Genomic DNA, 11,227 nt, shown 5'->3' with positions numbered 1-11,227 from the left:
TATGCCATATTTTGTATACTGTTGTTTGTGTAATGGCTATTTTTTGGTTTCGTCATTTCGTTGCCAATATAAAAATAAGGAGATGTGGTATGATTGCCAATGAGACAACTATCCACCATACTTCAAATGAAGTTGATATAAGCAATTATTTTATATAGGCAACCGTACGACCAGTTTGTTTTCGATTGGTGAATTAGGATATCTTCTACGCTCTTTTAATAACGGGGAATGTCATAAAAGTATATCATAAATCATATCACAACCGATACACGTACTACTGGGCTAATGGTACCCTCGGGTACTAGCAGTCCGTCAGCAGTGTTATCAATCCAGTGTTAGTAAATGCAATTAATCCTTAATAAATCATCTACTGTCTGAGTATTGTATTAGTGCTTTTGGACCAAATTGAGTATTGATCGAACCTTCTTTTGAACGTAACATCAATTTCATAAATCATCTTAATCAGAATAAGTACGTCACGTAACTCGTAAATGCATGTGTATTTAAATCTAATTTGATAAACCCTGTTTGAAGAATCACATTATTTGCTGAAATTTCCTAAAATGATCAATATAGCAAACCATACACATTCTTCACTAATACAATCATTTAATGTACATTACAACCTTGTTTACAAACACTCATCAAAATACTATTATTCTTAACAAAAATCTATATTCAGCTAGAAAGTCTTCTTTTCACTGCGCATCAGGAGGTATCACAATATATAAAACAGTTTCCGAAACACATGTTGTAATCAAAATTTATTTCCAGCTAAAGCCAACATCCATTTTGGAATGTATACAAAATCTGGAACAAAGTTAGCAATCCATGCTGTCTTCGGGTTCATTTTGAGGACTTTGTTCACTTGTCTCATATTTAAAGCATCTTTTCCTGAAACAAAATGTATGAAAATAAAAAAAAAGATATGGTTGATATTTACGGTTAATGTATACAAAAACATTAAAAATGCACTTATCATTTAGAATGTAACCATGAGAATGGTCAGTGACAAATAAACTGTACTGTGTGATGTAGAATTCTTGCATCAATATACCTTAATCATATATGCCAGTGAACAATAAGTGAACATAAAAATCAAACATTTTGTTACACTTAGCTACATATACCACTCAGTCAGCCAAGTTAATTTAATCCAAAACAAAAGTTAAATTGGCTCCATTACGACCATAAGAATTGATTGGTCGATTGTAAGTTTAATTGACTCCATAAGGAATTGATTGGTCGCTTGTTATTTGGTGGGGATGTCATCAATTACAGGATATGTTAATCTCCTGGCTTAAATTTCACTCCCGGTTTTGGCAGGGTTTATTTTTGTAATTGTCTGTTCTGCTATCTCATTGCTTTTGTTTGGTGTTGTTTGTATATCAACCACTAGATTTCCATTTAATCATATATAATTGTATCTATATGGCTTCATTTTCAATTTCAAAATGCTAAGCCTGACCAATATCTTTAATTAAATGTTTGCTATTTAAATAAGTGCATTGTCTTTAGATATAATATACATATATACCATTGATATCCTTGAATCCATACTCATATAATATACATATATACCATTGATATCCTTGAATCCATACTCATATCTTTAGATATAATTATACATATATACCATTGATATCCTTGAATCCTACTTATATCTTTAGATATAGTTATATATATATACCATTGATATCCTTGAATCCATACTCATATCCGAGATCTGCTGTCAATAAAATTTTACCAGACTTCTTCATAATGTTTGGATCTGAAATATACACAAATGAAAAAAATAATATGAACAAATCTGTCCCTGACCTGACAATTATAAATCAAATAAATTGAAATGAAACAACTTTCTTGAATAAAAACTGTTGGTATAAAACACCAAGACCAAAACAAAGCAGTAAATATCGATGCATGATAATACAAACCTGTTGCTAAGGCTACAATTGCCTTTCCAGCATACTCCGTTGTCTCTCCATTTTCAAATATCTTAGCAGCATCAACTTTAGGCATCTTGAAATAAAAATAAAAACAAAACGAATTACATCATATCCTAAGGCCTGACAGTTATGAAATGTGCATTATTTAAAATGATTTTGTCACGTGTCTATTAACACTACTTTATAAAAAGTCAAATAAAATTAAGAATGGAAAATAGGAATGTGTCAAAGAGCAGATAATAGCCGAATTCCACCATGGTCTCCAATGCAGCGAGAAATTCCGGAAACCAGAGGTGTGCTTCAGATGGCCCCGTAACAAAAATGTATACTAGTTTAGTGAAAAAAGTCTTATTTTCTATTGCATTACCAGTTCAATTTAATTTAAAGGTGCAAATTTTAATCGTTTATATTAAATTACTGTATTTGGATCATTTAAATGTTTTTCATTTCATTTCCACATTCCTTCTATTTGTTCACAATTCATATGTTAGTTTCAATGCATTACAAAAGGACATCATTTGCATGTTTTAATCTGCATTTAAAGTTTTATCTTTATTCACTTTGGGTTTTTACTTTAATACTTATCATTTCTAATTTTTCAATTTTTTAACACCACTTTCGGATCAAATAAAAATAAATAAACAATAAACAACAAAGTATAAACTAACTATGATCAAATATACAAAAACACAAAACTGATATGTTTCTTACATTGCCTGGTGCCGGTTTATTTTTACCAAAACCACCATCTTTTAATAAATCCTTTACGGTTTCTGTCATGGCAGGACCTGGCCATAAACTGACAAAAGCTACATTCATTTTTCTCAACTCTACAGCGCAGTCTGCTGCCATTCTATCACACTACAGTAAATAAAACTATAGTAAATACATAGAAGTCACAAACAATCTTATCAATCAGTGGCGGATACAGGGGGAGGGTTCCGGGGATCGGAACTCCCTTTTTTGGAAGATCAATGCATTTGAATGAGGACTTATAGTTGAGACCTCCCTTTTCTTCTGGTATGGGAGTTTAAAAATGACTGGATCCCCTTTGTCATTTTACAGTTAATAAAAAAATAAATAAAACCATAGTTAATACAGAGAAGTCACAATCAGTCTTTAGTTTCAGCGTTTCAGTACATTATTTGTGTTTATTGTGTTGACAAACTGATGTTTAATATTACGGAATTTTATGTGACTACATACTACAAATAAGAGGTTTAGCTACATATTAATCTAGGCTTAATCCACCATTTTCTTCACAAGGAAATCCTTGTACTAGTCTGGAATTTGATAGTTGTTTTCCATTCGTTTGATGTGTTTGAGCTTTTGATTTTGCCATTTGGTAGGGACATTCTGTCTTGAAATTTCGTTGAAGTTATGTTTTTTTGTTATTCATCATTTAACTGAGTATCAATGACGTTTTGAATTACATATTATATTTTCAGACTTTGATCAGAATTGTCTTTCAATCCAATCGCTGATTTATATCATGTAGGAACAATTGTCCGAGTGGAGTGTCAGAACAATGGCTTTTCGGAATATTGGACATCTTGCATATATAATTGTGACAAAGAGCGCATTAAAACATTTGTTTGATTTGAAACTAATCTATAACAACATTGATTTTGCTGTTTAATTATTGACTTACTGCTTCTTTACCAACACCATAGGGTACATTAAAGAGATACCTAAGACCACCAGCTGACGATACATTCACAATTAAACCTGTTTTCCTTGCTGTCATCAATTTTGCTGCGTGCACAGAACACAGATAATGGTTTCTACAGAAAAAAATAATTGTTAACATTTATTGTTAGTAATACAAATTGCTCGTTATAAATAAGTCTTGCTTGTAAAAAATGGAAACAAAAACATCTTTATTGTAATAAATCCTTATATGGTCTTATTTTAATCAAATCAGACATGAAATACAGAAAAAATATGGACAAATTATTCATATTATTCTATTACAATTTACAGAAGATAGGCTATGGAATTGAACATGTCGAGGTCAAAACAGCTGAGATGCAATAAGTTGAACAACATTCGCGACACGATTAAATATTCGATTGATGTGTTTTTATTTTATCTATCCGTGCACAGCAATATTGCACTACTGTTTAGGTATCAGATGCCGAATTATTCCTTGACATAAATAGATAGAGTTTACCCACCTTAGTCCTACATTATTAACAGTATCCCACGTTATCATGGGCTGTTGCCAGAATGGCATGCCATAGTTATCAGAGATTGCCTAGACTTTACCCACCTTAGTCCAACATTATTAACAGTATCCCACGTTGTGATGTGCTGTTGCAAGAATGGCTCGCCGTAGTTATCAAAGATTGCCTAGACTTTACCCACCTTAGTCCTACATTATTAACAGTATTCCATGTTGTGATGGGCTCTTGCCAGATTTGCTTGCCATAGTTATCAGAGATTGCCTAGACTTTACCCACCTTGGTCCTTCATTATTAACAGTATCCAACGTTGTAATAGGCTGTTGCCAGAATGGCTTGCCATAGTTATCAGAGATTGCCTAGACTTCACCCACCTTAGTTCTACATTATTAACAGTATCCCACGTTGTTATGTGCTGTTGCCAGAATGACTTGCCATAGTTATCAGTGAATGCCCAGACTTTTACCCACCTTAGTCCAACATTATTAACAGTATCCCACGTTGTGATGGGCTGTTACCAGAATAGCTTGCCGTAGTTATCAGAGATTGCCTAGACTTTACCCACCTTAGTTCTACATTATCAACAGTATCCCACGTTGTGATGGGCTGTTGCCAGAATGGCTTGCCATAGTTATCAGAGATTGCCTAGACTTTTACCCACCTTAGTCCTACATTATTTACAGTATCCAATGTTGTGATGGGCTCTTGCCAGATTTGCTTATCGTAGTTATCAGAGATTGCCTAGACTTTACCCAACTTAGTTCTACATTATTAACAGTATCCAACGTTGTAATAGGCTGTTGCCAGAATGGCTTGCCATAGTTATCTATCAGAGATTGCCTAGACTTTACCCAACTTAATCCTACATTATTAACAGTATCCCACGTTGTTATGTGCTGTTGCCAGAATGGTTCGCCGTAGTTATCAGAGATTGCCCAGACTTTTAACCACCTTAGTCCAACATTATTAACAGTATCCCACGTTGTGATGTGCTGTTGCCAGAATTGCTTGCCATAGTTGTCAGAGATTGCCTAGACTTTACCCACCTTAGTCCTACATTATTAACAGTATCCCACGTTGTGATGGGCTGTTGCCAGAATGGCTTGCCGTAGTTATCAGAGATTGTCTAGATTTTACCCACCTTAGTCCTTCATTATGAACAGTATCCCGCGTTGTGGTAAGCTGTTGCCAGAATGGCTTGCCATAGTTATCAGAGATTGCCTATACTTTACCCACCTTAGTCCTACATTATTAACAGTATCCCTTGTTGTGATGGGCTGTTGCCAGAATGGCTTGCCATAGTTATCAGAGATTGCCTAGACTTTACCCACCTTAGTCCTACATTATTTACAGTATCCCACGTTGTGATGGGCTGTTGCCAGAATGGCTTGCCATAGTTATCAGAGATTGCCTAGACAAATAAATTAAATTGATAAAAATACATAGTAATGAGATTACATTAGCAGTCACACATGTTGTATATGCCCATAAACAATATCAACCTGCTCAAATTATACACAGACAAAATCTTTATCCAAAATCTTAATAATTATTGAGGTTATGATATGTACAGTATTTTGTGTTTTGTTTTTTATTGTCTGATTATGATTACAAAAGAATTACATTTTAATAAAATGGAGTTTTATGCTAAGATATATTGATATGTATGTTATATACGTAATTAAATGTTTCGTTAATGTGTGTTTTACAGTCCATTATATCGCTCTTTTTTGGAGTGGCTTTTTTATAAGTTGATCTGTTTTTAATATCATTAAACGGTGTTTTATATCAAATGTTTCAAAGACTTAGAGGTGAAACCCTAATACAGTATATTTGTATTGTTTCTTTAGATTGATATTGGTGACAAATTAATATGATAAATACAAATACTCAATTGACACAAAATATAAAGTATAACAAACCAAGACAACGCATTGCTTCGTGATGAACAAATATATATTACATCTATAAAAAAAAAAAACAATAACGCATTTAACTGAATTCAGCATAACTTACAAATGGTTTTATGTTTAAGCAGCCACCGGTTTTTTAGTTGAGTTCTAATAGCATTAAAACGGTTCTTGTACATAATAGAAATAAAAACACCTAAAATAATATTACCTCTATTCTTAGAGAATTAATATGAAATGCAAATCACAAGTAATTTACAGTGCGCATGCTTGAACTATTTATATAATAGCGGTCGCGATGTATATTGCCTTAAAGGCGTCACAATACCGTATTCAAACTAAAAAATATCAGGCGAGCAACAAATTAAATAAAAGAAGAGGCTAAAAAAATATACGAACGTACTTTTACAGCAGCATATGCATTATTGACTAAAACATCTAATTGCCCATTCTGTTCTTTAGACACGCGGTTAAACAGTTCTTCTATGTCACTGTCTTTGGAGTGGTCACATTGGACTGGAATACATTTCCCTCCTCTGCTCTCAATCTTAAAAATAGAAAAAAAGGATAAAGGGTATCCGTCCATGACGCAAATCATGCACAGCTAAAAACACACAGAGAGTAAAGGAATAATGCTTTTATTGTGAACCTTGTAGATCACATATTGACTGATAATTTTGAAAAACACAAAAATGTGACTGAATTTTAAACTAAGGGCATACATAAACTGCCTGTTTCACACCTATGTTAACTAGTGTGCTCGTATATAAATATGATTAAACGGAACTATATTTAAATTGATTGGCAGATATGAAGTACTTATACTTAGTTTGGTCAGAGACATATATACGTCTCTGGTTTGGTGTATCCAAAGTTCCCATAACCAACACGGTCCGACATATTTATCTTACAATGTTTAATATATAAAATTTATTTACATTTTGTTGGAATGTTCATGTGTTGGCTTTAAAAACAAAAGTTTTTCCCAATTTTAATATCACCAATAGATTAGAATTCAAACTGATTTTATTTATATATTGTGATAAATGTGTCACTCTATGTGTTATCGATTTTGTTTTCATGATTGCTATTTGAAATATATCATTATAATGTGAGGATTTATTAACATATAATATCCATACTGACCATACCAGACTCATTCACCATAAGCTGCAGAAAAAAAACAAGTTTACCTCGTTAGCCGTATCAGTTAATGAACCTCCAACTGGGTCGCCTTTAGGGGCTGTTAGTGTTCGTCCTGTGGATATATATATACAAGAGTGCACACACTGAAATGTCTCGCCTTCTTTACTAATCATTGATATTATTATGTTGATAGTCCTAAGTATAAAGCTTTATTACAACTGTCACATAAACTTTACATTAACCAAGATAGCTAAACAAAGACCAATGAACCATGAAAATGAGGTCAAGGTCAGATGAACCATGCCAGGCAGACATGTACAGCTAACAAAGCTTCCATACAACAAATATAGTTGACCTACTACTTATAGTTTAAGAAAAATAGACCAAAACACAAAAACTTAACACTGTGCAATGAACCGTGCAATTGAGGTCATGGTCAAATAAAACCTGCGGGACTGACATATAGATCATAATATATTTCCATACACCAAATATAGTTGACCTTTGGCATATAATATTAGATAAAAAGACCAAAACTTAAAAACTTAACTTTGACCACTGAACCATGAAAATGAGGTCAAGGTCAGATGACTTCTGCCCGCTAGACATGTACACCTTACAATCATTCCATACAACAAATATAGTAGACCTATTGCATAAAGTATGAGAAAAACAGACCAAAACACAAAAACTTAACTATAACCACTGAACCATGAAAATGAGGTCAAAGTCCGATGACACCTGCCAGTTTGACATGTACACCTTCCAGTCCTTCCATACACCAAATATACTAGACCTATTGCTTATAGTATTTGAGATATGGACTTGACCACCAAAACTTAACCTTGTTCACTGATCCATGAAATGAGGTCGAGGTCAAGTGAAAACTGTCTGATGGGCATGAGGACCTTGCAAGGTACGCACATACCAAATATAGTTATCCTATTACTTATAATAAGAGAGAATTCAACATTACAAAAATTATGAACTTTTTTTTCAAGTGGTCACTGAACCATGAAAATGAGATCAAGGACATTGGACATGTGACTGACGGAAACTTCGTAACATGAGGCATCTATATACAAATTATGAAGCATCCAGGTCTTCCACCTTCTAAAATATAAACCTTTTCAGAAGTTAGCTAACGCTGCCGCCGGATCACTATCCCTATGTCGAGCTTTCTGCAACAAAAGTTGCAGGCTCGACAAAAAAACCAATAAGGCAACACTAGTCCGAATAGATTCTGCTATAGGAACGACGTTTCACGATTATTATCAGTATCTTCTGACTTCCAAATCAGGATGAACACATTAGAGCTGGTGAAGTAATTTGGTGAAACTGTCTAAGGTAGTACCGTAAAATGTGTTTAAAAATACAATTTTAACTTAATATTTTAATCTGATAACATATTTTCACGCGTTTTCGTTCTTCTGAACACTCGTACCTACAGTAAGTTAGTTCATTATGAATGGAATTTTCTTTTACATTGTCAGAGTTTTATATTCCCTTACCAGTTATGTAGACTGTTGCACCAGCTTGTCCTAGCTGTAATGCTATACCTTTACCGATTCCTCGTGTTGCTCCTGTAACCAAGCACACTTTACCAGCCATCGATCTTGTCATGACTGTCTACAACAAACAGTCAAGTTAATGATATTAAGACGTTTATTGTCATCCATATTAAAAAAAAATATTTGATATGATTGTCAATGAGACAACTTTCCCACCAAAGACCAAAGGCCAAATGTAGGTCACTCTACGGACTTCAACAATGAGCAAAACACATATCGCATAGCAACTCATAAAAGGCCAAATATGACAAATTTAAATTAAGCAATTTACCGGAGTTCAAATCTCAAAAATAGATTTTAAAAAGATGAATCAAGATAACATACAAAATCTGAGACACGAACTTTACAAGGAAACTAACGGTGTGATATATATGTATTAAACAATAAACGATAGACAAATATGCAACATAACTAAAAGCCACAATCAATTTTTGGACGAAAAAAAATTGTCCTGCTCTTTTTTTTAGTTGTATTCTCTGTCCTGCATTTTTATTTTTCACTCTAATCGATCCTGCCTTTTAGTTTTTCACTCTATTCAATACTGACTTTTTATTAGTTTATCATGCCTTTTGTTTTTTGCCGAGTTGCTCATCCCGTCTATTTTTTAACTCAAAACTCCTGTCTTGCCTTTTTTCAAATTTCAGACTAGCCCAACCATAAAAAAAATCAAATGGTAGCTCCCTAATATATATTTGACGTTGTTGTAATGTCAACAGAAAAATAGAGTGTTGACTTCATACACATTCATTGATACTGTATAATATGGTTTATTCAGTCTGTATGCTCGACAAAAATATGAACCTAACGATATATGACATTTATGTTTTAATTAGATTGTTTGTTTATTTAACGTATTTGTATTTGACTGTATGATACTGTTTTTTTCTATTTATTGGGGAGCACATTCTGTTTAGTATTTTCATATCTAATCTTTTCTGATTGAGGATAATTGATAGTACATATTGACATATATCCTACATTTAAAAAAAACTTCACTGTCCCCTGGCTACACAATCACATACACAAACATAGTTGATGCCTCATGCAGAATTTCTGTTCTGTTCCAAATCGAACGTATTCAAGAAATTCATATTTAATTATAGCCTGTACAGTAAAATCCCTACCTGCTTATGAGTTTGAATAATTCTGGTCGTTACACGTGGTCTGACAGTACTCGAAGTTACTGATAGCTAATTGATTGATTGATTGATTGTGTAATGTCCAGTGGCAAATAGTTCATGCATATTCAGGACAAACACATATAGATACACACTTGAAGACAAATATAACTTCCATTTGGTATTATTCATTTAAGTTTTTGTAATTGTAGGAAAGAAACATAAAACAATAGTTTCGAATTTTTGGGAACATCCTACTATAAATGAGGCAAGAATCTTAGATATAGAACAGTCAAAGTTAGCTTTGCAGGGTATGAAAATACCTCGTATATTTGTTGTCTGATCCTCTCTGATCCGCTTCCAACAGCAAAATATTAAGTAGAGGTAATTCAATTTTACTGCTTTACGTGTTTGTCCTCGTAATTTCTTTTTTGGGAGTGGAACGAAGCTGATGCATTATATGATCGATTTGTGGAGAGATATTTTTAGGACAATATCGGACCCTCTATGTATTTTTTGCTTCTGTATAAAGGTTGAGTGTCATGACTTTTTATCAGAATATGCCTATTCTGAATAATGAATGAATGAGTTAGACACCTTAGTTAGGTTGTGAAGACAAAAGATTGAGATGCAGAATGGAAAAGATTGTACTGCCCTCAGGCCAAGATCAGCCAAGGTGAGCAAAACAATTTGTAAATATTCAACCTTTTGGCAAATGGCCGTGTTTACATTCCTGATTTTGTTTCCTAGTTGAGACAATCGGCAATCCTCGGGTAACTTCGCTTCTCTCCTTGACAAATAATAACACTATAATATTTCTGGTACCAATAAGTTAATTTATAAAACAAGTAAGATGAGGTACGGAATCGGCCGAGTTGTGACGATTGCTAGTTGAGACAGACCTGTGCAACTGCTGCCCCCCCCCCATTATTGACATACGACAGATAGAGGAACAACAAAACAACAATACCTGTGGGCCACCTGGTCGCTATTGTGATGAGGCAAACCGAAATAAGTGAAAATATGTGTTAGTTATTAAAAAAACACATTCTGCAGGGTTTGGGGGAAAGAATTTCAAAATCCTTAAAGATAAATTTTCAGAAACTCATATATATATATAGTAAACTTTTATTTAGACTTTCTTTAGGTCAGAATACAATAATAATAATACAGTGTCAATCAAAGTGCTAATGAAACACCAGTCACTCTAATATTTTGCATCAATTTTATGTAGAAAAGTACATTATAAATGACTAAATATAAAAGATACAATTGTGGTAATAAACAACCAACCTGATCAAAGTTGAGAGATAAAAGACCCACACGTCCTGAATTATGACATGTGTCTAT

At 33.4% G+C, this 11,227-nt stretch overlaps 1 protein-coding gene across 1 annotated transcript; it reads right to left on the bottom strand.

The window, feature by feature from the left end:
- Nucleotides 1–589: 589 nt before the first annotated feature.
- LOC143080830 (dehydrogenase/reductase SDR family member 1-like) lies at nt 590–11,227 on the bottom strand. Its single transcript, XM_076256891.1, has 10 exons — nt 11,171–11,227; nt 8,700–8,817; nt 7,236–7,300; nt 6,446–6,589; nt 5,464–5,543; nt 3,601–3,733; nt 2,661–2,810; nt 1,938–2,022; nt 1,691–1,771; nt 590–894 (listed from the first exon to the last, which is right to left on the bottom strand). Exons 2-10 carry the CDS (start codon nt 8,809–8,811, stop codon nt 758–760), a joined length of 987 nt encoding a protein of 328 aa, XP_076113006.1. The 5' UTR covers nt 8,812–8,817; nt 11,171–11,227; the 3' UTR covers nt 590–757.

Source organism: Mytilus galloprovincialis, chromosome 6, assembly GCF_965363235.1.
Source record: "Mytilus galloprovincialis chromosome 6, xbMytGall1.hap1.1, whole genome shotgun sequence".
In the NCBI taxonomy this organism is placed as follows: Eukaryota; Metazoa; Mollusca; class Bivalvia; order Mytilida; family Mytilidae; genus Mytilus; species Mytilus galloprovincialis.
Note: the sequence above shows the minus strand (reverse complement) of the source record. Positions and strands in the feature narration are given on the sequence as shown.

What these genes read in the sequence shown, in the direction of transcription:
- LOC143080830 (XM_076256891.1), bottom strand. Translation starts at nt 8,811, where the DNA reads ATGACAAGATCGATGGCTGGTAAAGTGTGCTTGGTTACAGGAGCAACA. An exon ending in TGCAACAGTCTACATAACTG is followed by an intron (nt 7,301 to 8,699) that starts GTAAGGGAATAT and finishes ATATATCCACAG; the next exon opens with GACGAACACTAACAGCCCCT. An exon ending in ATAAACCGGCACCAGGCAAT is followed by an intron (nt 2,023 to 2,660) that starts GTAAGAAACATA and finishes TTTTATTTCAAG; the next exon opens with ATGCCTAAAGTTGATGCTGC.